At 46.0% G+C, this 27,984-nt stretch overlaps 3 protein-coding genes across 3 annotated transcripts in view; 1 reads left to right on the forward strand and 2 right to left on the reverse strand.

Moving 5' to 3' along the window:
* The window catches only part of LOC143331666 (amino acid transporter heavy chain SLC3A2-like), a 7,510-nt gene extending 2,563 nt beyond the window's left edge, over positions 1-4,947 (forward strand). Inside the window, exons 3-8 of the mRNA XM_076748769.1 lie at positions 37-210; positions 1,038-1,135; positions 2,152-2,294; positions 2,941-3,256; positions 3,625-3,684; positions 3,931-4,947. Coding sequence (XP_076604884.1) covers positions 37-210; positions 1,038-1,135; positions 2,152-2,294; positions 2,941-3,256; positions 3,625-3,684; positions 3,931-4,278 — 1,139 coding nt within the window. The 3' untranslated portion in view covers positions 4,279-4,947. The remainder of the gene's footprint in view (positions 1-36; positions 211-1,037; positions 1,136-2,151; positions 2,295-2,940; positions 3,257-3,624; positions 3,685-3,930) is intronic.
* Positions 4,948-16,270: 11,323 nt separating this feature from the next.
* On the reverse strand, positions 16,271-22,814 carry LOC143331244 (dehydrogenase/reductase SDR family member 13-like). The gene is made up of 6 exons (XM_076747927.1): positions 22,479-22,814; positions 21,286-21,404; positions 20,154-20,277; positions 19,202-19,374; positions 17,555-17,708; positions 16,271-16,592 (listed from the first exon to the last, which is right to left on the reverse strand). The coding sequence occupies exons 1-6, from the start codon at positions 22,603-22,605 to the stop codon at positions 16,333-16,335; spliced, it is 957 nt and encodes a 318-aa protein (XP_076604042.1). The 5' UTR covers positions 22,606-22,814; the 3' UTR covers positions 16,271-16,332.
* Positions 22,815-23,009: 195 nt separating this feature from the next.
* On the reverse strand, positions 23,010-27,820 carry LOC143331242 (dehydrogenase/reductase SDR family member 13-like). Its single transcript, XM_076747926.1, has 5 exons — positions 27,518-27,820; positions 26,692-26,810; positions 26,203-26,326; positions 24,074-24,400; positions 23,010-23,924 (listed from the first exon to the last, which is right to left on the reverse strand). Exons 1-5 carry the CDS (start codon positions 27,645-27,647, stop codon positions 23,662-23,664), a joined length of 963 nt encoding a protein of 320 aa, XP_076604041.1. The 5' UTR covers positions 27,648-27,820; the 3' UTR covers positions 23,010-23,661.
* Between the last annotated feature and the right edge of the window lie 164 nt (positions 27,821-27,984).

Below are 27,984 nucleotides of genomic sequence, written 5' to 3' on the forward strand. Positions count from 1 at the left end.
GGACAGCAGGAGTCTGATGTGTCCTCCTCCCCTCAGGCCTGGAGCAGAAGGTGGACAGCCTGTCTCAGCTGAAGGTCAGAGGTCTGGTGGTTGGACCGATCCACGTCGCCCCGGCAGACGAAGCTGTGAACCTGAGGTTCGAGGAGATTTCCCCCGAGACCGGAACCCTGGAGCAGTTTAGAGGCCTCGTCCAGGCTGCTCATAAGAAGGGTGAGTCGAAATATTCCTGAAAATACACATCGAGAGTAATTACGGCTCAAACATTAAGGGTTCATGGGCTTTTTAGGGGCTGATTCTCTCTGATATTTGAGGACTTTAGGAAGATATTTGTCATGATTTTCAGGGTGATTAAAGTGTCATTCAATCGACTGAATGACTAAACTTCTTGCATTCACATTTACAATTAAAAGTTATTCATTCATGGTTTTGTTCTGTTAATTCAGTTCATGACATTAAAGGTATTCTCTTACTTTTTTGCATTAATTAGTTTTAAGATGAGCTTAAATTTGAATCAAAGGTCAAATCCCTGATTTTGATCTTTCTACAGATTAAACAGAAGCAGTCAGTTTTAAATGAAAGGTGTTGCATTCACAGGTCTTCACAGGTCTCGTCTAACCATAATGAAGCTGTAATGTCAGTGTGAGGTTATCCTGAGGAGCGTTTCTTTGTTCTTTATCACAGAACCAGTCAGTCTGTAAAAATCCTGCTCTTTGCTTCTGATGGTGTCCATGTAGAAATGACATTTCTCAGTTCATCACATTTTCTCTGGTTTCATCTTGAAAAGTCACTTCAGTCATAGATTCTATGAATATTTATGAGCTTTGAGGCAGAAATGTGAAGTCCCGTCCTTCAGTTCTCTTTTGTCAAATCAGTTTTTTTCCTTCAAAACATTCAGCAAAAATGGAGAAAGGCTCAACAACAGACCCAGAACTTCACAGATACTGTATTTAAGTACTGAGCTGGAATAAATGTATTTTTACTTCTCATCTGTGCATCTCACACACGTCCGTTTAGTTTAGTTTTATCTGTTTCTGCAGGTATTTCTGTGGTTCTGGATCTGACTCCAAACTACCAGGGATCATCTGGACCCTGGTTCTCCAACATCAGTGTGACCAACGTGGCTGAGAGACTGAAGGTGAACACTCAGAACGCAGTACATACAGTAGAGTATGCAGTACAGTACGGCTGGAAGTCTCACATAGAGACGCTGTGTGAGGCGAGAGCGACAGGTGCGTCCAGGTGTTCAGCAGGAAGGAACAGGAAGTCAGTTATCGTAGGTAAGCAGCTGATTTGACCTCTGGAGACACAGTCAGCAGTGACGGTCGGTGCAGAGGAGTTCAAGAAACTTTCAGACATCTAGAGACAAATTTCTGCAGAAGACTCAAAAATCTCAGTCTGTCTCAGTTTTAACTCAGAGAAGACAGACGTGAGACAGTTTTACATTCCATTCTCTGTCTGTCTGTCTGTCTGTCTGTCTGTCTCTGTCTCTCTCTCTGTCTGTCTGTCTGTCTGTCTGTCTCTCTGTCTGTCTCTGTCTCTCTGTCTGTCTGTCTGTCTGTCTCTCTCTGTCTGTCTGTCTGTCTGTCTGTCTGTCTCTGTCTCTCTGTCTCTCTGTCTCTCTCTGTCTCTCTGTCTGTCTCTGTCTCTCTGTCTGTCTGTCTCTCTGTCTCTCTCTGTCTCTCTGTCTCTCTGTCTGTCTGTCTGTCTGTCTCTCTGTCTGTCTGTCTCTCTCTGTCTCTCTGTCTGTCTCTGTCTCTCTGTCTGTCTGTCTGTCTGTCTGTCTCTGTCTCTCTCTGTCTCTCTGTCTGTCTCTGTCTCTCTGTCTCTCTCTGTCTGTCTGTCTCTCTGTCTGTCTGTCTGTCTGTCTCTGTCTCTCTGTCTCTCTGTCTGTCTGTCTCTCTGTCTCTCTCTGTCTCTCTGTCTGTCTGTCTGTCTGTCTCTGTCTCTGTCTCTCTGTCTGTCTGTCTCTCTGTCTGTCTCTGTCTCTCTGTCTGTCTGTCTGTCTGTCTCTGTCTCTGTCTCTCTGTCTGTCTGTCTCTCTGTCTCTCTCTGTCTCTCTGTCTGTCTGTCTCTCTGTCTGTCTCTGTCTCTCTGTCTGTCTGTCTCTCTGTCTCTCTCTGTCTCTCTGTCTGTCTGTCTCTGTCTCGTCAGTCTGCTCTGGTGTTCTGGTTGGATGAAGCCGTGGATGGCGTGCAGTTGTCGGGGGTGGAGCGGGTGGCCGGCGTGGTTCCGTCTCTGTGGACCGACATCCGAGCCATCGTCCAGAACGGGACAGACAAGCATTCCAAGAAGAGGTGAGGAATCGGAGTGTCCCAGGGACCAGGTCTACAGCTGATCCATGTCACACCTCCTCCAAAACACAAGTTTTTAAAACTCTCTGAGACAGAAAGAAACCAGCAAACATCCTGTTCCTGACTGGTCCAGAATCAGATTCTTCTCTCAAAATGACACGAAAACAAAGCACTGAGGGATTAAACTCACATGAAGAGTAAAACCTTCCAAGAACAAGATAAACCAGTGAACCATTGAAGTCTGCCTCCATGTTTAATCTGCGACTCTGTCGTGATGTTCTTCCAGGACAGTTTGGGAGATTCTCTTTGAGACATTGTCACCAAAATGTCTGAAATGAAGTGAGCCTCTTTACTGTGCTGCCTCAAACATGTTCACGCATCTTCAGCTGAAGCCTCGCAGAATCACGTTTCACTGAACAGTCAGACAAACGGAGTCCTCTGGCTTTGCCTTTGAGGTGCAGTCGTCACTTTATCCTCTAATCCTGTTCACCCAGTTAATCCTGTTAACTCAGGCTCTTCACAGGAAGTGGCTGGAGGAAGTGGACGGACGTCAGGCTTTTCTTGTCTTGACCGTGTCACCGTGTTTGTAAAGTACTCAAACTGTGTAAAGTTTTGATTGAATCGGGCTGACACGGGCTGTGTTTTCCAGAGTCCTGATCGGCGTCACGGACCGTTCCTCAGCTGAAGATGTGTCCGCCCTCCTCTCCTCCACCGGCGTCGACCTGCTGATTTCCAGGGTCCTCCGTCCGGGCTACGCCGACGCCGCCGAGCACGCTGAGTCTGTCCAGCTCTTGTATTCGTCCCAAAGCCAGACCAAGTTGGCCTGGAGCCTGGGGGGGCGAGCCGAGGGTCACCTGGCGTCACTGGTGGGCCCGGCTCTGGTCAAACTGCACCAGCTGCTGCTGCTCACGCTGCCCGGGACGCCCGTCTTCAACTATGGAGACGAGATCGGCCTGATGGACGAGGTGAGGATGCTGGGGGGCGGGCCAAGGGTCACCTGGCTGTGAATCCTCAGAAACTGTAGTGGAGTAAAAAGTACAGTATTCTTATCTGGGATGTAACGAGTAGGAGTATAAAGTAGCATAAAGTTAAAAGTATGGCAAAATTGTACTTGAGTAAACGTACTTAGTTACATTCCACCACTGCATGTAAGCACAGTAAGAAGCACAGCAAACAGGCCTGGAAAGAGCTCGACCACAAGCCGCCTACTGATGAGCCTTCAGGACGCGTTCATCACACTAACTTCATTTCCCCGCCGTGTCAATCATTTCCAACAATCATTAAATCATTAATCATAAAATCATTTAACAATCATTTATTGTCTCTGTCAAAGGGCACCAAGTTTCCCAGGATGCTTTGGGACTCTGATGAGGAGCTTAATGGGACTCTGCAGGTAAACAAACACATCATCAACAAAACACGTAGATACTGCATGTTACTGCACATTAGAATGTTTTATTTATACGCAGAGTGAACGAAAATCTGTGGAGTAACATGAACACTGACTGAAAGTGATACAAGTAGCGCAAGTAGTGTATTTCCAACAGCTGAAGTACTACTACAGCAGTAGTACCAGCAGCAGTAGTAGTAGTAGTAATATCAGTCGCAGTACTGTGTTGTGATGATGTACTCTGTACAGGAGGAGCGGGCAGAGCGTCTGTCGTGTCGCAGTTTCTTCCGCAGTCTGAGCGAGCTTCGTGGTAAAGAGCGCTCCCTGCTGTTCGGAGACTTCCTCCTCCTCTCTAACTCCTCCTCCTCGCTGGCGTACCTGCGGGTCTGGGATCAGAGCCAGCGTTACCTGGCCGCCTTCAACTGGGCGGAGGAGGCGACAGCGCTGCAGCTGAGCGGCGCCGCGCTGCCTCGGCAGGCCGCCGTCGTGCTCAGCACCAACAGCAGCGTCCTGCCGGCGGACTCCAGCGTGGACCTGACGAACCTGCGGCTCGGCCCCGGACAGGCCGCGCTCCTCAGGTTTCCCTACGCTGGATAGATGTGCTGTTATCTCCAGAGGAGAAGACGGTTAAAACCACATTCAGACAGGATCAACGTCACAGGGGAGGTCAGGGGTCAAACGTTCACTGTGCTCCTCAGTAATCCATCGTTCCATCTGCAACTGTAGTTACATGAACCTCCTCAGGGGGCGCCAGAGAGTAGAAGGCAGGCAGAGATACTGAAGGAGGAGGAGTCCAGAATCAGAGTTAATTCAGTGTGACTTCACTTCCTGAGGAGATCCTTATCTCTGATGATCCACAATAAACCTCCAGAAGTCAATTTGCAGAACGTTTTCAGGCTCTCTTTGTGTCTGTAGTCCACACTGAGGGGAAAATGACCCACTGAGGAGAGCAGGTGAACCTCACCTGACCCCCCTTCACTCAGTCTGAGTGGACTGTCGTTCATGTTGTTCAGTGTCGTGTCGCCTCGTGTTCCTTCATATCTACTCTTCGTGTTGAACGTGAATCTTTTCCTGTCGTGACTTTTCTCTCTGGAGCATTTTGTGAAAACAGAAAAACAAAGTGAAAGAGTTTGACGTGTTTTTAGAGAGTGACTTCATGTGTGAGGTGTTTTCCTGCCGCAGACGTCTTTTCAGCTAGAAAACAAGTTCTTCACTTCAGAATGATGATTATCACTGAACCACAATAAAACCGTGTCTAACTTTAAACTTGGCCTGGAGTTCATTTCTGTAAACGAGCTGCGTTAGTTCAGCTAAATGATCACTGTTCAATCCCCTCAGCTGTCGTGGATTATTACTGTCACCATGACGCACAGGATGGATGACGCACAGGTTACGTCGTAGCTGTTAGAAGCTGTGTGTTTTGGACTGGATCTGTTAGGAATAGAAGCATCACAAAGTGTCAGTGACACGGAGAAATGTTTTAAACTGGAAATGTTCAATATCAAAGTGAAGCTTAATGCGCAGTAAACCGTCAACAGCTTTAGAATTCATGTTCCAGGGTGACGTGAACCTGAACATCACACGAAGCTCATCTCAGACCTGCTGCATATAAACGTGAAAAACGACGTGTGCACCACAAATGACAAGACAAGAAGAGACACGGAAAGTGAAAATTTCCCAGCAGGAAAGTTTCAGCTGGAACAGATGAAGATGTCAGAGATGAAGAGGGAGAGGAGGATGAAGATGACAGAAAGCATCAGAGGAACGGTCCAGTCTAGATTTGTTTTTAATTTTTAACTTCATTGCTCATTTTACTGCAGATGTGACATGTGAACATCGGTGTTCATACGAGACTAGAAATGACTAAAACCATAAAATCTCCAGAGAAACTCGTAGTTTTCGGTTCCTGCAGCTTCAGTGACTCGACTCACTCGATAACCTGCCGTCATGTCTCACAGTTACGATGCTTTCAGGAAGCATCTCTTAAGCTGAAGAGGGTTCAGAAGATGGACGTTAGCATCGTCTCAGCTTCATCACATGATGAGATAGAAATGAGAATCTGGCTTGATCCAAGATGGCCACCATTGTCTCTGAGAATCTGTCCTGACTAAATCTAACAGTCTGTCTGGAGCTGTTAAAGACAGCTAATCTTAACTGCTGGACTACCAGGCGTCTGACTGGACGTCAACGTGGGACGTTCACTGAGGAGCACTGAATACAGTGTCTCAGGTTTTCTCAGCAGTTACTGACATAATACAGCACATGTGCACTGAAGTTACATGGTTACACTCATCATCGTTCTTTAATGGCTGTATCCCTGAAGATCTCTGGTGTCTCCTGGTGTTTTGTCTTTCCCTGTGTTCCTGGTGCTCCCCATAGGTTTCTTTCTTTGTTCTGTTCTGTTCTGTTTTGTTGGAAAATGTTCGTATTATGAAATATCCATATACATTAAGTGCCAACAAGAAGCCAGAGGAGGCTCTGCTTTCTGTCCAGAGTGATTATTGTGGGATTGAAACTCTCATAAGTCATGAAATGACAATGCATAAATAAATGCAGAGTGATTTGTGTCTGTACTTGTGTCTGTGCCTCTGTAGCCATGGCTAAATTTCATTCAAAGATGAAATTTAAATTATTTTTAAAAGTTTAAAAACATTTAAATATAGTTTAAAACATTCATATATGGGTAAACATGTGTGAATATGGTTAAAGTGTAAGTTAAAAGCATATACATTTGTTAAAAATGTGCAAATATATAACAAAATGTTTGATCACAGTTTGTTTTATATGTACATGAGTCAGCGCCGTAATCAGCCAGACAACCTTGCAATTTAGCAGTCAATCTTCGTGTTTCTTTATCGTCATTGGAAGATGATAAACGAGCAGCCAATCTGATTACACTCCTAGAGAAGGGGGCGAGGCTTTGCCGTGAGGCGCTGGTACTGTGTAGTCGCAGGGAGGCAGACGCGAATCGTTATGGAGGGAATGAGAAGGCTGACGACCAGTTTTCCTTCAGGTGTGGACTTTGGTGATCTACAGGAGGTAAAAACAAGCTTGTGCGTGTTGCTGTGACTAAATGTAGCATAAAAATCGAGGTGTGCTGTTAATGGCAAGTAGCTGTTAGCATTAGCCTGTTAGCCTATTAGCCATTTGCTTTGCTTTAGCCAGGGCTCTCAAGTCTCACGCATCGGGCGTGACACTCACGCATTTCAGCCCGTTCACACGCTCACACACCACACTTTGTATTTCTCACGCAGAGAAATTAGCAGAATAACGCCCACCAAGTTGCGCCGCTTTTTTTAAGAACAGTGGATCAGGTAGAGGAATTAGTGATATGGCGGTCGCGAACGAAACGGCTCCTAAAGCTCTTTGAAGTGAACGGTCGGGGCCGACTACTGCCTGGGAGCGCCGCCAAAAACCGCCCTGTTTAGGACTGTTAGCTTTGCATGTGGAGCAGTTGGTTAAAATACGTTAGCGCTAGTTCGCCATGAAATACTGAATGGACTCATTATTTATCTGATTTATCTGATTCAGGAGACGGACATTTGTGACTGTGAGAAAGAGAGAGGACCAGAAAGTCCTTTGGGCCACGATGGAGAGCGGTTTCCTTCTTGCTGGTGAACTGTGGATTGTCGCTGCTGTTTTACCTGCTGCTGTTTGCTCCACCTGCTGCCAGGTGTCCAGTTTCCCTTCATCAAACCGAACATCAGCAGGATTCGTGAGTACTGATTTCACTGCACGAGCATTTTTATTTAATGCTGGTGTAAATGTTGCAGATCCAGGCCTCCTTGTCTTAAGCCACCACTCAGGCCTGCAGCAGGGTTTTCTTTGTGCTGCTGTCACCGTGACAGCGTAAACAAATGACACTTGACTGCAGAGTTTACTTTTACAACCTATTTATTGAATGGCCAGTTGAAAATTGCTTTTTAAAGGCTGAATGTAAAGATAAAAAAGTAAAAAATAAATAAATAAAACAATAAAATTGAATAAATAAAAATAAGAACAATTAATAATTTCTTGATGGGGCCCAGGCTCAGAACAATTAATTTTTCTGGGTTTTTTCTAGAAGAGCTCTAAGTCTCAGAGGCTGCACCATCACTCGGTTCTCCTGCTCCTTCACTTGGTTCTCCTGCTCCTTCACTTGCTCTCCTGCTCCTTCCCTCGCTCTCCTGCTCCTTCACTCGGTTCTCCTGCTCCTTCCCTCGCTCTCCTGCTCCTTCCCTCGCTCTCCTGCTCCTTCCCTCGGTTCTCCTGCTCCTTCCCTCGCTCTCCTGCTCCTTCACTCGGTTCTCCTGCTCCTTCACTCTGCTCTCCTCCTGCTCCTTCACTCTGCTCTCCTGCTCCTTCACTCGGTTCTCCTGCTCCTTCACTCTGCTCTCCTGCTCCTTCACTCGGCTCTCCTCCTGCTGTACTCTGCTCTCCTTCACTTAGGGCTGGGTGATATGGCCTAAAAATAAAATCTCAGATTTTTTCACAAGAAACTCGATTTACGATTTTTTATGATTTTTTTCCTACTTTTTAAAGAAGACAATAAGTACAAATGACAGAGTCAAGCACGTGAGATTTTTATAAGCTGTCTTCTCCACAGTGCTCAGCGGGAGCATGTCTTTATCTATATGATACCACTGCCTCCGTTATGTCTTTGTGCCTTTTCCATGATTTGTCATAAGGCACTGAACCACCATGCAGAGGTGCTCTGCTGTCTGGGAGTACAGTTACTCCACCCCGATGAGCTCCCCTGAACAAAGCGTGCAAAAAAAAAGATGCGGTGACTGAGTTCGGCATGTTGTTGCCTGCCAGCCTGCACAAATGAGCTCTTCCCTGACAGCTTACCTGTGTACTCCCCAGGCTGGGTGTAATTTTCAACCAGCGTCAGACCCAGGATCTCTTGGGTGAGCTGGTTGAAGCTGTGCTGCAGCTGGGCGCTGTAGCACAGCAGTCGTCCCCTGCCTGACCTCCACTGCTGCCCTAGGCGGTTTTCGTTCCACCTCACCAGGCCATCCAGCAGGTATACCTGGAAGTGGAGGGCGCTAGCAGACGTGCCTGTGACAGGAAAGACAGGGATGGGAAGCATGAGCTGAAGACACGCATGCACGCACACACACCCACCAGGGCTCTACACTAACTTTTCCACTGGTAGCACTAGGGGTGGAACGGTTCACAAAATCCGCGGTTCGGTTCGTATCACGGTTTTGTGGTCACAGTTTTCGGTTCGGTTCGGTGTACATTGATTGTTTCAAAAATCAATTATGTCTTGTATAGTAATGTTAAAACTGAAAGAATGAGGCAGTCTGACATTTGATACATCATTGTGACGGTCTTGGGTTAAAGGTAAGTGAGATTCTGGCACTGAAAGAGAGGAGATATTGCTAGTTCCAACATGCTTTTCATTTATTTGGAAAACAATATCTCTATCTAAAATAAAACGCTTCGCCAAAACGGCTCTCACAACTCTGACGCTTGGTGCTTATGAAAGAATTTAACTTTACTGTTTTTACAACTCACATTATATACCATCAACATAAAGTAAAGCATAGGCTCTATCAGACTTAGGTCCCTTTGAAATCAACACAAAAATAACATGTTTCTTCTAACATGTAACATGTTTCAACTCCGTATGGACTATTAGTGGTTCATGAAAAGCTAAGTATTTTCCACTCGAAAATTGAAGTGCAGTGTTTGAAATACAATCAAAGAAATAAGGCTGGAGTCTGTTTCTTTGTTTTTTTTAATCAAACTTAAAGTGTCACTGTGTTATCTAAAGTAACAAAACAAAATACAATAAATAATCCAGTTGCCCTGGATGTCCATCCATCCGTAGTAAGAGCAACATAGGCTGTGTCAGACAACTCTTTCACAATTCCCCGTCGGACCTCTTCATAAAGTGCGGGAATTACCGTGCAGCTGAAGTGTTTGCGGGAGGGGATTTTATATCGTGGCTCGAGTGCCTTATCATGCACTGAAATCCCGCACCCTCAACCACGGCATAAGGTTGCATATCTTTGGCGATGAAACACCCCAGTGCTTTCGTTATGCCCTTCGCCCTGTCTGACTCGTCTGTGTACGTTTGTTTAAAAGCCGCGGGGAGGAGAAGTTGTGCAGCCCTGCCCGGCTCTCTGCCCGGCTCCCCGCCCCTCCTTCTTGCGCTGTCAACGGTCACACTGGGATGATGTCTCCGCAGTTGAGCCAACATGTTAGATGTGTTTCCGTTAGCGTAAGCGATACGCGTTGCACAGTACTTGCACACTGTGGCACTTTTATCCACAACTTTCTTACCGCCTTCATAGGTCACCCTGAATGCAAAATGCTCCCACACACCAGACCTATATAACGCTGCTGGCGCATCCTCTAGCTCCGAGTCTTCTCCGCTCGCCATGTTCGCACCTCCTCTAAAACTGATTTCCCGCAACACACCCAAAGTTGCGCGCGAGTATGATTCGAACGGCACGCACGCGCACCGAACCGGGAAGGTCGACCCGAACGGTTCGGCTCGGTTTCATTAACCGCCCCATCCCTAGTGCATCCTCTATGTCCGGCCTAGGCGGCCCGCCTTCCTCACTTCCACTTGCCATGTTTGTACACGCTGCTCCTCCTTGCTTTGGTTTCGCTTCTTTGGCGCGAATGATAACCACGTGGTAACATACGGGCTACAATGCGCACGTCGAACGTCTGGTCACCAAAAAAACTTAAACCGTGGACACCGTACGGTTTACACATGCCCCGTGCCGTGAGAAGCAAAGCGTACGGTTCGGTTTGTCCACATAAACCGTACCATGCCTAGGTAGCACTGGTGCGACCAACTTTCTCAGTTGGTCGCACCAGCACATGATTTTCCTATGAACTGGGCACATGCCTTGTCATTGGCATAGGTTGGTTCACATTCAGCCGGTTTTTTTTCATCAGTGCGATCTGGGATTTGAATTGTGTGAACGGGAGTTCCTCTTTCTATGTTATAGGCAGTGCTAAACTTAATGACCATTTTGTTCTCTTCTGTTGAGCGATTACTCTCATCCATCCGCTGAAAAAAAGTCGGGAGGGGCTCAGTGTTTGGGGTGATGCATTGGTCCCGACAGGTTTTGTGTTTTATGCTGTCGTTGTGTAACTTCACAGTTTCCAGCTAAAATTGTGTCGACCCCGTAACAAATTTAGTGTTGCCTGCAACAGACAGGCCACACTGTCGACACCAGACACACAACGTAGTTCCCCCTTCGTACCGCAACCATGGGTACTGTGTCAGCCATTGTGGTTGAAAGCAGTACTTTTTTTTTTTTTTTCACCTGCTGCTCAACCACGATGTCTAACACGGAGCCATAAAACTGATGCGCTCGCACGAACGCGACCAGGTGAAATTCTTACTCGCAAACTCTGAAAAAAAGGTTGCATATGCGACCACTTTGGTCGCAGTCTCGAGCCCTGCCCACACACTCCCACACACACACCTAAAGCTGAACAAACTTGTGTATATTTGTACTCTGACCATCACTTAATTTGAAAAGTAACAGAAGAAAACCAAATCAAACAACAACAACAACAACAACATCATAGCTCACCTGGAATGAAGTGGCACTGGTGGAGATGGAATGACTCCAGGGATGTGGAGCCTCTGGCGCAGCGGAAGACGGGGAGTTTTTACCCCGCCCCGGGTCACCTCCCCCGTCTTCGTGTAGAGCTCCACTCCTGGTCGGTCCTGGTTGCAGTGGAGGTGACGATGCTGGATGCTCCAGATCTCCTCCATCCTGGGGTGGTCGATGAGCCCAACGCCTGTGGTGTCCACTGCCTCCCAGAAGGAGTCCAAAAACTCCTGGATGAGCCGCTCCGTTTCCTGCTGGCCTCGGCTGCGACGGCGGCAGTGACGGGCGAGCTCCCTGGCGGACAGCTCAATTCTGGCGTCCCTCCCCTCCTCGGACTGCTTGGCCTCTGTCAGCCTGTCCACGTCGCTGCGGTCCCACTCAAAAATGGTGTACGACAGCCTCGCCATGAAGCGGCCATACAGCTGGTGACTGTCGGTGGTGACACCCCTAGCGAAGCGTCGCATGAGGTGCCACACGTCCAGACGCACCACCAGCTGCTCCCACTCACCGAACATGGCGCCGACCTGATGAGAGAATGTAACACGTCTTTATAATCTGCTGCTGCTGTCCAAGCAGGAATGAAAGAGTGTGTTTTCAGTTGACACGCGGTGCTGTACCTTGCACTGTCCGGTGATGGCACAGCAGTCCCGGTCCACGTATAAAACCTGAGGAGGGGTTTTTCCAGTGTCTCTGTACCACCGCATCAGCCCAGCTGCCATGGGCAACAGTCCGTCCCCCTCTGAGTCAGTGAGGACAGACATGAGCACCTGCCTGTGCTCGTTGGCCACGTTGGTGACCCAGGCAGCTGAGCCGGCGGCGTCTCCCGCAATCATCTTGGACATCTGTACAGGAAAAGAAAGACACATGACACAATCAAAACAACAACAGCAGCAATCACATGACATTATCACGCTCGCTATCATGTACGCAGAACAATGACAAAAGCTTGCCTTCTTTGTGGAGTGCATCTTTAAGATGTCCCCAAAGATGGACGTGACTCTGGCTTTGGTCTCCGCCAGCCGAGGGAGGGCCTCCCTCACATACACTGACAGCAGCCAGGGAATGCTGGGGACCGGGTGCATGGGCGGGATGGACACCTGCCCCTGCAGCGCTGCACCTGGTGCGCGAAGCTTGCGGACCACAGAGAGGTAGGTCATCGACCTGACCATCCACTCTCTGGTGTGCTGCTCCAACAGAACGGTGTAGAGGCGAGACGCACCATTGCCCAAGGTGCGCTCCTTCAGCATCCCAATCACCGTCTTATCGCAGGCCAGCCTGTGTTTTGAGGATGGAGGGAGGCAAGAGGCAAACAAAGATCAACAAAAATTGAGCTGTCAAATGATAAGTCTCAGTGACAAGTGTCCTTATGCTCTGCTTATTTGTACGTGAGAACAGCTGGAAAGCGCTCCCGGTGTGCCGGGTCCAGCTGCTCCAAGATGTCCTGCGCCCATGCCACGTACTTCCTGTGACAGGAGCAGCACTCCAGGTACTCCGTGCCCATGAAGTACCAGCCGTTTATGTCCAAGACCCTCCGGATGGTCTTGTACAGGCCGGCGCCGCTCAGCTTGTGCCCACAGGTGGGGCACACCAGCTTGTATGCCCACATCCTGTAGGGCACCCACAGGAAGAAACTTCCCGCTCCTTTTGGTGGGACGCCAGCAGGCTGCAGGCATAGCCGGCATCGTGGCTGAGCAGCCACTTGAACGTTTGACCCCAAATTGGAGCTCACTCTCGCTGAGCACCAGCTGCCAGCACGCAGGGTCTCCTCCGGTCTGGAGGATGCGAGCCTTCGCCTCCTCCCTCACCCTCTCAGGCATCTTCACCGGATAGGCTGCAGCCGGCACTTGCCTGCGGTAGGCTTGAGCCAGCCTCAATGCATCCGGCGACGGCCGGAGGGTGAGTTCGGACGACGAAGGCTGCAGTTGCAGACTTGGTCTGTAGTCCATGTTCTGCAAAGACTCAGACAGGAAGCACGGGTCAGACAGGAAGCACATTAATTTCTTCAACCATAAACATTAATCAAAATGTCACCTCAGGACATTTCACTGGCCTCTCAAAAGGCTTAAAAATATTCTCTTCTGTCAGTGTGCATGTGGCTGTAATACCTCTATCTATCCATGTTGTAAAGGTTTTGTCAGTTTGTCCTGGTATGAAAAGAGTTGTCTGCAATGGCCATAGCAATAACCTACAGTCTCCTTCAAGTTTATATTTTCTAACTATATCCGTCCAGGTTTTTAGTGTTTCAGAAACAGTAAAGTTGTCGCCTTCCTGGTGTCTGTAGTGCTTGTCTCCTAGCCTGGCCTGAGGTAGATTTCTGCTCTGAGTTCTATTTTCTTCCATTTGGCATAATATTCTGGAGAACACCAACATACCATGTATTTCAACTGAGCAGCATAAAAATGTTCTCTTAAGTTGGACAGTGCAAGGCCTCCCCTTTGTTTCTCTAGTTGAAGTGTTTTGAATTTGACTCTGGGCCTTTTGCTTCCCCAAACAAATCGTGATATTTGCTTATCCCATGCCATAAAATGGGAGTCTGGAATTCGAACTGGTAAAGAGAGGAATAGGTACAGCAGTCTGGGTAGTATATTCAGTTTTATTGCCTCAATTCTTGAGCTGAAATCTAACGTTATTGATAACCATTTTGACAGGTCTTTCTGTATGTTGTCGTTAATTTTATTATAATTTATTTTTATAGTTTACTCAGGTCTTGTGTAATGAAGACTCCAAGATATTTTATGCTTCCCAAGTCCCATTTTAATTTATATTTCTGTCTGATAAAGCTGGTCGGTGTGTAGTTCATACACAGAACCTGTGTTTTATTTATATTAAGTTTGTAACCAGACTTCAGGCCAAAATTATCCAAAACTGACAGAAGTTTAGGAAGAGTTGAGTCTGGGTTCTTTAAGCATGTGATAATATCGTCGGCAAATAATCCTATTTCATGTTCTTCTTGTGCTATTGTAATTCCTTTAAGTTCGTCATTCTGTCTAATTTCCTGGGCCAACGGCTCTATGAAAAGAGCAAGTAGAGCGGGGCTCAGACAGCATCCCTGCCGGGTGCCTCTATATAGTGTAAAACTATCTGTTAAGGTGCCATTGATCTTAATTCTGGCAGTTGGCTCATCATAGAGGGTTTGGATACATTTAATAAACTGACTGCTGAAACCCATCCTCTCCAACACAGAAAAAAGAAAGGGCCAGGCCTTCTCTGCGTCAAGGCTAATTAAGACTGCACTTGTTTTTTGTTTGTTAATTGTATCTATTAACTGTATTATCCTTCTAATATTTTGTCAGCCTTTTATGAAACCTGCCTGGTCCTCGTCTATTAACTCTGCTAGTAAATATTCCAGTCTTTTGGATATTATTGAAGTAAATAATTTGTAATCGACATTAAGGACAGAGATTGGTCGGTATGACTCACGGTACTCTTTATTTCTACCTTCTTTGGGGATTACAGATATGACCGCTTCCTTCCAGGAGGGGGGGATTTTAGCATGCTGGAGTGTCCAGTTAAGGGCTCCAACAGTAGAGAGGAGACCTCCTGCCTGAAGATCTTATACCACTCATTCGGGTAGCGTTTCCACATTTTAATCTGCCTGTGCTGCCCCCAGCTGTTCTCCGGGGGGGGGGGACGCCACCTGCAAATTAATTGAATTAGATTGAAAGAGAGATTTAAGAAGAAGGGGAAGAAAGTTCAAATTATGGCTGCTCCTTTGTGTGTGTGTGTGGGGGTGGGGGTGGGGGGGTGGGGGGGGGGTGGTACAGTTCAACTAAATGCAAACGTCTTTCATAGGGTTGGCTTTGGCTCCCCCTACTGGTTGAACATGTGTTGCATGTATTCTGAGTGTTGAGAATCAGAGACTGCTCTACATAAATATGCTGACACAGTGGCTTTTTCCATAAGCTGATTCCACACAGATGTGCTGAGCCTCAGTGGGAGTAAATTCATTCATTGTTTATTTCTTTGTACAATTTGCATCATTCACAAGTTAGAGAAATACTTGATTTGTATACTTATTTTGTATGTTGTTGCTGCTTTACACACACAGACAGCATTATGTGGCTTATCTGAAATGTACTGAATTTCCTTTGAACATCACTAAATCATGCTGGGCTGTACAGAAGCATGTGTACTTCATTATGTTTTACTTGTATGCCAGCACTCCAGAACAGGTCCAGAAGTGGAAGTGTTGTGCTAAAAAGTCTCTGAAGAACACGTGACTCCAGACTTCTTGTGTTGTGACATCAGTTCTTGCTGACGACGACAACACGTCGGATATTTTCAAGACTGTAACTGAGGCCTTTGTTGGCTGAGCCTCTGCTGTTACCTGTGACAGTCTCCCTCATCATTAGAGCATCTTAAAACTGTTTGTGTGTTGCATTTTTTTAACATTGATACTGTAAATATATCTATGTATTTTTTTCTCTGACCTTTTTCTTATGACGTGTACAGAGACCTGCTTGTTGGTATCTGCAGGTGTGGTTCTACTGTGAAGCACACTGAACCAGCAAGGTTACCGCAGAGACATTTCTTCAGCATTTGCAGTGTTCAGCCCTTTCTGAGCTGACTGCAACTCGTCTACCTGTCTGCAGACTCATCTGTATGTTTTGCCGTGGTTTTAACCTGCAGTGTTCACTTTGACTACTCAAACACCTGACAAACACCTGAAGACAAGCAGTGCTGAAGCTGCTGTAAAGGGTCCATCACTCTTGATGTTGACATCCATCTGTTTGCAGACTGGACCAAAGTTTGAACCTTGATGAGTCTGACAGCAACCACCAGGTGGCAGCAGCGCAGCATGTTGGGAATAGCGTGTTTGTGGAGCCATGAACTGCTTCTGGTTCACATTTCCTGGCTTAAAACAACAACAGTGGTCGACTGTGGAAGTGAGACTGTTGACATGAGAGGAAACTGTAACTAAAAGATTCCAGACAGCAGAACTACATGTTCATGTACAAAGTATTTGTATTAATATTATTACATTGGTAAATACATAGAGCCCAACTTAACACAAACACCAGACTAAACAGCTTTGAAGTGAGGCAGAGTTCCACCCCAAATAGTCCTTTGTGGTCATTCCATCTCAAGAGAGTCCACACAGCATCTCGCTGACCTCCCACAGTTTCCGGGCCACGGCGTCGTCTCGGGCCCGGGCGGAAACTTCCTGTACGGCGCAGCAGGCGAAGTAACGTCCACTCAGAGGTTCGATTCCCTCCTGCATGCAGCAGTGCAGTGTGGTCTGAGCTCCGGCCTCCGGGTCCAGGAACAGCAGCTGGGCCACCGGCTCGATGAAAACCTTCTGCCACAGGCTGACGTGACGTGACAGCTCGGTCCGGACGACACCTGCAGGGGAGGGTCGAGAGACGCACGACAAAACTGAACTGAGGGAACACAGAGACGGCTGCAGAACACAACACCTTGGCTTACAGTTAACTTGTGTGTGTTGGAAGAAAAACATCGAATGGTTCAAAGCATTCAAGTCCGACACGTCTGACCACACCCAGAATCTCAGGTGTGGTCTGTTGTACCTTTGACCCCACCCTTAGCTGTCAGGAATGCTGCGGTCAGGATGGAAGGAAGATATTTTTGACAACAGAACTGTGAATTTTTTTTTTTTTTTTTAAACAAAACTCAGAAATTTGTTCATTTTATTAAATTATTTAACTGATGTATGTGTGTGTGTGTGTGTGTGTGTGTGTGTGTGTATATATATATATATATATATATAAAAAAGAGAGAGAGAGAGTAAATTTTATCTCCCATCATGATGGCCTGGAATTCTGGTGCAGAATGTGAAATGTGTTTTACTTTAATATAGTTGGATTTAAAACATCTCCAAAAAAAGCCTAACGTGAAATAAGCTTGTCATCGTAAACTTCAAAATAACCAACAATATCTTTGGGTTTGTGACTTCTTTGTTTGGTTTTTCATTAGCAATAAACTTTGATGCAAATGTTCAGTTTGTGCATTAAAAAAAACTGAATGGAAAGTTGAAATATCACAAAGTGTAAAAATATGTGTATATATGTGTAAAAACAAACATTTTGAAGGATTTTCTTCACTCAGGACTCAAGAGCAAAGTTTGTGCGACATTTGGATGGAAGTCTGGCTTTAGTTGACACTTTCTTAAGTGATGATGATCATTGTGAAGCTATTCTTCATTCTTAATTCAGATCCCTGTTAGCTTCAGGCTGTCAGTGTCACACCTGAACTGAAAATCACAATCAGGCACCAATTCCATTTTCCTTCAAAACATGTTTGGCAAAGCTCATCAGTAGGCTATGAAGGTATTCTGTCTGTATTACCTGGATGGACACTGTAGCAGGTCACGTTGGTTCCTTTCAGCCTCTTGGCGAGCTCGTGGGTAAAGAGCACGTTACACAGTTTGCTGTTGCAGTACGCCTGGAAGAACTGCCAGCTGTACCTGCCGGTGCCCAGGTGTTTGTTCACCGTCAGAGCCTGAGAACACAATGACTTCATTAACTCGGATCACCTGAGTGACAGGCATTATTTCAGAGTCCACGTCACATGACATGGCCTGTGTCGACATCATGTGTCCCGTGATGTGAAGCTTCGAGCTGCACATGAGGAACGTTCTCAGCAGAGAGCATGTTCGTTTCAAGGGATCCCTTTGTGAGTTAAACGACATCATGCATCACCTGAAACAACACCTGAACAACCTGTTCTGATGCTGAATGGTTGATTGTACTGATGGTGCTGCATGTTACTGTAAGATATGATTTTATTGTGAACATACAGAAGTATTCTCAGCTTCATGCAGTAAAAGTACTGTGTGTGCAGTAAAACGTCTCCTGTGTCTGATCTCTGATTCTGTGACTTCATCAGTTTGTTTGTCCTAAAGCTTCAGTGTCAGAGCAGTATGTTACTGGTGGAGCTGCTGCAGGTGGAGGTACTTTAAATACTTCATACACTGTGAGCTGGTTTAGGCCAGCGGGGCCCAATGTAAGGGTCGGGTACCTGCAAACAGTCACCAGATACGACCTTGATGCCAGAAAAGTTGGAACGCTGCGTAAAAAATGAAAACAGAATCCAAAGATGTGCAAATCAATTCAATCTACATTCAGCTGAATACAGAACAAGATATTTAATGTTTAAAGTGCTAAACTGTACCGTTCTTTGTAGATATTGACTGGTTGTGAATTAGTTGTGTATAACTGGTTTTAAAGGTTTGCACAGGAACATGTTCTCTTCTGAGCTCCATCAGCAGAAGAGCACATTCTGTTTGAATGATGGTTCACACAACTATTTTGGAATCAGGGTTGTAAATCTGAGGGTTCATGAGATGATTAATGGGAACGGAGAAAAAACAAAGATCTGAAACATCTGTTTTTAGTTTCTGGACTTTTCTAAAACCTTTGATTTTTAGTAATATATTGGATCATTTGAACGGTTATTGAAATGAAACCATGTGAGAAGTTTAGAGGAGAAAAGTCTCTTCACCAGCTCAGAGACTCCGAGACACAACTACACACTGATTTATTTCAGTTTCTTAATTGGATTTTTAAGCTTAACACAAAGAGCTAATTTGAAAAGTATGATTAACTACATCTGTTACATGAATGCAGTGCAGTAAACAGTAAAGGAAACTGAAATGTTGTGGAGTAAGTGCATAAATGGAAATACTGTGGTAAAGAATACGTCCCTCAAACTCATGTACAGTACTTGAGTAAACTGAGGAAAACACTGGAAGGATGAGAGCAAAGCACAAGACCACTGAAAGAAGTTGAATTGTAAGGACAAATGAACTAAAATGCACTGAACGGTGCTCACTGTTCAGCTGAAACGATGCAGTGAAAGCAGCTGAAGTGTATGTTAAGTGTTATCTCTGAGAGGAGCTGACTGTGAGTCAGAGGGCAGAGAAAGCAGCTGAAGTGCTGTGCAAAATGTACTTCTGTGTATCTGTATGTTGGAACAGTGATTTAAAAGCTCACCTCAAAGTCGATGTGTCCCCAGCGGTAAGCCATGGAGGACAGAGTGACCACTCGTCCTCCCCCCGACTCCTTCAGACGCTCCAGCAGCAGGCAGGTCAACAGGAAGTGACCCAGATGGTTCACCCCAAACTCGATGCCGAAACCGTCTTCGGTCCTTCCGTCAGCCACCAGACCTACAGACAGACGGAGATTCACATCTGAAGATCTGCTTCAGGCTTATCTGCAGTTCTTTCTGCTATTAAAATTGCAATCAGAAAATCTTTCCTCATCAGTTTGTTTCCTTATATCTCAATTTGAACCTTATCCAAACCACCACACAGTCCTTCATGATGCCTACACATAACCACAGAGAAGGTCTGCAGTCAAAGAACACCTATGAAGAGTCCAGAGGTCCACCGGGTTACACCTGTGTTCTTCTAGCTTCTCTCCCTCAGCGTTTTTTCTGTCACATGTCAAGATAAATGAGTGTCTCCTGCTATCTGTGAAGATAAAAACCTGCATCTGGAGCACGCCTGCACCTGAGTATCTGCTTGCCTTTGCCTTTGTTCATCTTGTGCACATGCATGCAGGTGATGTGATTTTATAGTCTTGCCATTGGTTTCACACAACTCCACCGATCAATAGGTGGCGCTAACACATAGCAGTGCAAAGACTGAGCAGAAGAAGAAGACTGCCGGCAAATAACATCGAAGTAAACAATGCAGGATTTAAAATGTACAAAAACTCTCCAATGAGACATTTGCATGCTGTGAACGTCTCAGTGAAGTTGTAGTTATTAAATACTGTCAAAGTAATTGTTATATAATTGAAGAAAATGAGACATGAGGCATTTGGACGTCAGCCCAGCAGACAGTAGTGGACAGTATTTCACACTTGCAGCTATCAGAGCTTCAAGTTGCCATGTTCAGTTTCAGATCACGGCGTCTATGTAACAGTGTGCGTGTTGGTGTACCAGCATTGTTGATGAGCAGATCCAGACTGGACTTAGTTTTCAGGAAAGTTTCAGCGAAGCAGCGGACGGACTCAAGACTGGCCAGGTCCAGCTGCATGTAGAGTACGTCAGTACTTCCTGTTTCCTGCAAAAAAAGATAAGTTGAAAACAAAATTAGATTTTGTATATACCCCCAAAGAATCACCACCTCAACACGGTGGAGGTGTTACTGAAGGACTGTAGTTCTGAAAGTTGTTGAAGCAAATCCCAGGTGTGGGAGGACTTTGGGAAGGCTATCGAGAAGGATTTTCAGTTGGTGTCAGTGAAGTTCTGGCAAAGCATTCGAGGACTCGGGAAGGGAAAGCAGTGCTCAGCTCAGGCTGCACTCAGCTGGGGAGCAGACCTGTCAGGTGTGTGGAGGAGATTCGCCCTGAGATGCTGAAGGCTCTGGACATTGTTGGGCTGAAGACAAGCCTCTTCAGTATCCTGTGGAGGTGGGGGAGCGTACCTGTGGAGTGGCAGACCGGGTGGAGGTTCCCATTTTCAAAAAGGGGGACTGGACGGTCTGCTCCAGTTAACTGGGCATTACACTGCTCAGCCTCCCTGGGAAATTGTAGTCCAGGGTGCTGGGAAGATTCTGACCAACCTTGAGCAACACTGTGGAATCCGTCCTGACAGCGAAACTTAAGTTCTGTTTCCTCATGAAGCAACTTTTACTTTCATGTTTTCTTGTGATCACAGAAAATACATTTTCTAATTTCAAGGAAGAAAGCTCATAATGATGAGATCACAAAGGATTGTTATCAAGATGATAACGAAACCCAGCTCTCATCTGTGTTCCCTGTGGACGTCTGTGGTTTCGTAGCCTGGTTTCTGAACCACGTCTGATTTCTTTTTGTGACGTGAAGTGAAAACATAATCGTACAAGTTCTATGACCTGAAGTGTGATATAAAACTGTCCAGTGAAGAATCCTCCTTTAACAAACCTGTGGTTCAGTGTGGAAGAAACAGCAGAAACATCTCAAATCCTCCTTCACAAGAAATCACACGGTGCAGGACAGTCAGGCGATTTTTAAAACCCTGAAAGGAGCATCCAGCATAAGATCTGATCTGATCTGGTTTCACTCCAGTCCCTGTTGTTCTGCGTCCCTACCTGTTGTATATCTGCGATGGCGGCCTCAGCCTTGGCCCGGTTTCGGCAGGCCAGGATGACTCTGGCTCCCTTCCTGGCCAGGTGCAGAGCCGTGGCTTTACCGATGCCGGTGTTTCCTCCTGCAGTAAGAAAACACGAACTGTCAGCAACAACAAAACAAAATACAGAAACGCTTTAGCCATGCTAGCGGCGAGGCTGTGAGTGAGGCATGCTGGGCTGCAGGTCAGTCATCCACCACTCTGATCCAGCCTGAAACATCTCAACAATGATTGGATGGATCGTCATGACCTGTGATCGTCTGACCCTCCATCATCAGGTCGACAGTTTAATGTGTCCAACACTTCAACTTATGACCAAATACCTGCAGAACTAATGAGGCTCCCATCAGCCTCACCTGGACTTTGGGTTTTATGTTAGTTAGCAAATGTTAGCATGTTAATAAACTAGAGTAGGATGGTGAACAAGGTAAACATTCTATCTGCTAAACATCAGCATCTCAGCGTGATGCCTTCAGCCTTTAGTTCAGCTGTGTCCAGAGCTGCTAGCATGGACGTAGACTCAGTCAGTTTTATTTATTTATTTTTTTTGCACCAATATTAATACAGAAAATATGGACATGGAAAAGTGACTTCATATCAAATATCTCTGTTTTAAGAAAATGACTTAAGAAGTCTGATAACATCAGTGATCATCATTTATCATCATTTATCAATTGTCTTTTTCCACGTTCACACTTGGGTTGTGTCTAATGTCTGGAGTAAAAGCATTAATGGAAACAGAGGAGACGGTCTTCAAGACGACATTTATTCATGTTAAAAATGAGAGAATAGCACAAAATCTGGGACACTGAAGGATCTGATGATGGTGATGATGATGATGATGATGATGATGGTGGTGGTGTTTTTGTGATTAACCAGATTATCTATTGACTAACTGTTTAATTGGCTGATTGTTTTAGTTCTCCCAGTTAATAAACTAATGTCTTCTTATTATTTAAACCTTTAATTAATCGGGGTTTTTTTCATAATTTTTTCCAAAAGACTTTTCTCTTTTTGTCAATCATTCAGACACGTTAAGAAATCTTACATAAACAGTTTGTGCTTGTAGTTTATCTTCTGTGATCACCTAAAACGTTTTTTATCCGTAATGAAGGAGGAAGAGGAGCCCGCCCCTCCACAGGCACTCGGACTCACCTGTGATGATGACGGTCTTTCCGGCCATCGGTGCGTTTCCTTTACATTTGGATCTTTTGAAGAGAGTCTGTGTGAGGACGAAGTAACCTCCCAGAAGCACACCGGCCAGCAGCAGCAGGTGAAACATGGTTTAAAACAGCTGCCTGATCCACCTGAGAATCACTGACTGACTCAAGAGCTGACTTCTGTCTTTAAACACCCGGTGGGGCTCACCTGTCGGACCGGTTCTACCTGCCTGCGGCGGGCAGGTGAGTCACAGCTGGGTTCAGTCCGACCGGTTCTGCTGGCATTCTCCATCAATCATCGTTAACAGTCGACTGAAACTGCTGCTGCCGCCTGACTTTTCACCAACTGACTCAACACGAACTCTACAAAGACGCTAAAACTGAACTTCCTGTGCAAACCTTCAAAATAAAACCCGAATGAACCACGAAGAAAGAAACGTTCGGCAGGACAACGTTTATTTTTATTTTTCTTTAAGATTACAAAGTGCTTCAGTAAGAAGAACAAAATCAACAAGACAGAAACCAGTGAGAGATGAAACGTTATTCCTTTATTTAAAACTCTTTAAAACAGCTTTACTGACTTCAAATCGTCATCACACATGAAATCACACTGGATGATCAACAGACGCCTGATGGTAAAAGCTTGTTTTCATAAGTTACATAACCTCACATTTCCATCACAAAATAGGTCATATTTAATTTTCCGTTACTTCGCACATGAGCAGGTGTTCAGTGCTGTGATCATCCCTGTTCAATAGCACATTATGTTCAGCCGTGATGGTGACGGGGTTCAGAAGCTCCATTAGCGCCTGCGGGGTAGTTAGCGAGCTAGCCAGCAGGCCGGGGACGCTGGCGGACCTGCTGACCCCACCGTCACCCAGAGTTCTAGTCTTCGTGCTGCTGTCATGCTGTAATCAGATTACGTTTCTGATGTAATTTATTGAAATGATGCAGCTGTTGCAGAGAGTGAAATGTTCAGGTTAAAAGATTAGATTAGATTCAACTTGAATGAATGACCAAAGCAGCGCACAGCTATAAGGAGGAGCGCAGCATTCGCTAAAAGAAAGAACTGTGGACCTGCCCGGTAATCATCTCTCAATGTCTCATAATTATGATGAAATGCCGAGTTTGTAGAAATACTCTGGGATTGAAACAAAGCTCAGATTTCAGGCTTGGTTTTAGGACAGACCGCAGAAACTCTCGCTGAGCTCCCACAGCTTCTTGGCCACAGCGTCGTCTCTGGCCTTGGGCTCGATGCTCGTCAGCGGCGCACACCGGGTGAAGTAGTGGCCGCTGAGGTGCTCGATGCCTTCCTGCAGGGCACAGTGGAGCGTGGTCTGAGCTCCGGACTCGGCATCCACGAAGAAAAGGAAGATGATGGGCGTCAGGAAGAACTTCCACCAGAAGCTGGAGTTACGACCGATTTCTGTCTTTATGGCTCCTGGACAGAAAAGAGGAAAAATAACCAAAAAGTTTAAGTGACAGCACTTCAGCTTATCTTGAGAATTTTTCATTTTTCCATCTTGAACATTTCATTTTTTATTTTTTTTCCCAATCAAAATGAAATAAACCAGGCTGTTGTCTGCTGACCAGGGTGGAGGCTGTAGCAGGTGACGTTGGTGCCCTGCAGCCTTTTGGCGAGCTCGTAGGTGAAGAGGACGTTGCACAGTTTGCTGTGACAGTACTTCAGGAAGAGCTGATAGTCGCTGCTGCCCAAACCCAAGTCCCTGTGAGTCGTCAGACAGTCGAAATCCACCTTCCCCATCGTGTACGCTTTGGAGGCCACGGTCACCACACGGCTCGGCCCGCTTGCCTTCAGCCGGTCCAGGAGCAACTCCGTCAACAGGAAGTGACCCAAGTGATTGACGCCAAAGATCATCCCGAAGCCTTCCTCTGTCGTTCCGCTGTTGACCAGGCCTGAAGATAGAAACACAGGGAACAACAACAATAAGAACCATGGGTCTAAAATGAACCTGAAAGAAAAAAAAAAAAATTTTAAGAACTCCTCTTGTTAGCAGCAGAGTCAGATGATAGTCTGGTCTGCTGACCAGTCAAAGACAGGGCCAGGTGGTGCTTAGCTTAGCTTAGCTTAGCACAAAGACTAAAGGACTATTAACATCAAGGGGAAAAAGGCGGAAATTTGAAATAAAGGCTTTTCTCGAATAATAGTTCAAATCTCAACCAACTGCCTCAGTTTGAACATGTACTTAGGTTTATGGACGTGTTCAGCATAAATGAATCTGTTTTTAGTGTTTTTGACCTGTTGTCTGATTTGATTTTATTCTGTACAAAAACGTCTTTTTTTAGCCTTTCAAAACCACAAGACCAAAACTGTCAGGAATGTAGCTGCAAATGTTGCTAGCTTACTACCTACGGTATCAACTCAGTGTCACTGGTGTCATTGAGATGCTGCATTATTTTGTGTGGTTTATAGGCTACGTCAGTTTTAAAGACCTGTGTACAATTAGCACAAGTTTCACTGTTTCAGTGTTGGTCCTGGATGCTGGATCAGACTCAGGCTTCATCTTAGCAGCTCTGTTCTGCCCTTTATTGGACTTGGGGAGGTTTACAACGTAGCCACTAAAGCCAAATATTACCCAACAGAGCACATCTGCCGAACACATCAGTGAGTCCTCAGCTGAAAAGCCTTTTCTCTGCTCACTCTGAATGTGGAAAAAATGGCTTGAAACTAGAAACAGCCAAACAGGCTTTTTGTTAGAATGACATAACAGTCTGATTTTACATGTTTCCTCATCATACTTCTAACACAGGGATCAACGGGCTCTACGCTGAACTGACAGACTGATGCCAAAGTCTGACAGAACAGTGTGATTTTTTCAATAGTGTGACACCCCCCCAGTGTGCTCAGACCCCACCCATCACCTCTTTCCCCAGTCACACCTCTGATGGAAACTCTGCTCTCCTTTCCATCAAGAACATGGCTTCCACCCACTCTCAGTAAACCCCAAGCCTCAGAGGACAGCCCCCCTCCCTTCAGTACCCAGGCCCATACATAACCATGACACTGGACCATCCCTCACAACCCCCACAGCCCCATCCTTCCCGCCAGTCAGACAGAAATCTCTCCAGGCCCTGAGTGAACGAAGCCAGTGGGCCTGTAACCATCAACCCCAGGATACGTAAAGCGTCTGCTGGGCTGTGAAGGACCTCCTGCATCAGTCCAGAGCCAAAGACGGGACGTCCCACGGCCCAAAGCTTCTAGCGATGCAAACGCACCCTGACGCTGCATCCTGGATCATAGACTACCTCACTGACCAGCTGTCTGGCTTTGTGAACGGTCAGTTGTTTGGTCGTGTTTTGACTTGAACAGTGCATGAATGGTGTTCAGCAGACAGGCAAAGAAGTCCCGATGGGTAAAAGTGATATAAAACCGGTTGAAATAGAAGTAAAAGTAATGAATTAACAGTTGAAACAGTTAGCTAAGTAACAAATAAATGGTTAAAACATTTTGCAAAAAGTAAAAGATCAATCATTTAGATTGCTAAAAGTAAGAACAGTTAATCAGCTGAACTAACCAGCATAAACACTGACAGTTCAGCTGCATGAAAACATCTTCATGACATTATTCCCCTTTATGGGATCAGTCGAGTTAAATGACATCCAGCTTTGACGGGTGGTCTGGATGAAGACGTGTCTCGGGGTAAAGGTTGGGGACTACTGATCTACTGCACATGAGCTCATGAGGACAGAAGGCTGACCGGCGTTGTTGATGAGCAGATCCAGTCTGGACTCGGACCGGAGGAAGTCATCAGCGAAGGAGCGAACAGACCGCAGACTGGCCAGGTCGAGCTGCATGAAGATCACCTGGCTGTTACCTGTCTCCTGATGACGAGGACAACAGAAAACATTCAACACTCACAGGACACTTTCCTGTGTCACTGGCTGCTTTTCCAGATTTCTAGCAGGTCATGAAATACTTGTGTTTCTCCTCTTTGCTGCTTTTTAAAAACAAACATCCTGAAACTGACGCTGATGTACAGAAACAGGCAGACTAAACTGGATGTATAACAGTGTGTCGTCAGCATAACGATGAGCAGCAAAGCAAAGTCAGACATACTTCCGACATTATTTACTGAATTATCTCACCAACAATAAATGAACGTCATGGAACAGAACTTTGAACAAAGGGGGTTTATTTCTGGGGCTTCTGTGACCTCCAACAGTCAGAAACAGACATTCGTCTTTACCCGGATGATCTCCTGGATGGCGGCCTCAGCTCGCCGTCTGTCCCTGCAGGCCATGATCACCCTCGCCCCCCTCCTGGCCAGGTCCATTGCCGTGGTCTTACCGATGCCGGTGTTTGCTCCTGGAGACGAAGGACAGAATCATGAGGAATACGTCTTTATTAGTCATGGAAGCCACATTTCTCTACAGATGGCAGTCTCTGTCCGTCTGTCAGTCTACCAGTTTGGTCCAGACTGAAATATCTCAACGACCACTGGATGGACTGACGTGACGTTTTATATGAACATTCCTGATGCCAGATGAACCCTGATGTCCTGCGATGATCCCGTGAACAGTTTCAGAGGCTGAAGGGAGTTTGGATAAAGTGCAAACATCAGCATTAGTTTTTATGTCTTTGTTTTATTCATCTGTTTAGTTCATTTTATTGAATTTCCTTTAAATACTTAAATTTGTGGAGTTTGAGCTTCTTTATTGTGTTTTTTCTGTGATGAAACACAAGAAACACGTTGGTACAAAAACCAAAAAGAAAAAAGCTTTCAGTATAAGCCATCAAGTGAGTGTGTGTGTGTGTGCGTGCGTGCGTGCGTGCGTGCGTGTACGTCTGTAATGACCTGAACTGGCTCTACATGCTCTTGAATGCAGTCTTTGACTCATTAACATAAACTGATTTGAGGATCACGGGTTTTCGAGCCTCTGGACATGAAGGACAGACACACGTCTCATTTAGAAACTCGTCTCCGCTCATCGAACCCTGTTTTCTGTCACTTTCAGCTGTTGTCAGTCTGCAGAAGTGAATCTCTTTGAAAGTGTAACAATGTGTCTACTCACCGGTCACGATGGCGGTTTTCCCGTCGAGCTTTGCAGAACTTTGACATCTGGGCAGCCTGAGAACAGCCACATGGAGGAGAACGTAAGCTCCGAGCAGCAGGAGACCGAACAGCAGCAGCTCCAGCAGCATCCTGACGACAACGCAGCCAGTTACACAAACCTAAAGGAGACGACTACAGCACATGTGAGCAGAGAGAGAGTGTGTGTGTGTGTGTGTGCGTGAGAGAGAGAGCGAGGCCTTTATATAACAGCTTATCATGTGGAGCAGCAGCTCCACACCCTCCACACTCTGCGGCTGCTGCGTGTTCACATGAGAGATCATATTTCTGAACATTATCAGCAGAATCCTGGTGTGGAGCCAGACTCAGTCCAGGACGCGGAGCGCAGCGCCCCCTGTCGGCAGTGAGTGTCATGGTTCAACAGCAGCATGTTTGGATAAATATTTATATTCTACACGATGTTTTCAT

This window comes from Chaetodon auriga, chromosome 14 (assembly GCF_051107435.1).
Source record: "Chaetodon auriga isolate fChaAug3 chromosome 14, fChaAug3.hap1, whole genome shotgun sequence".
NCBI lineage: Eukaryota > Metazoa > Chordata > Actinopteri > Chaetodontiformes > Chaetodontidae > Chaetodon > Chaetodon auriga.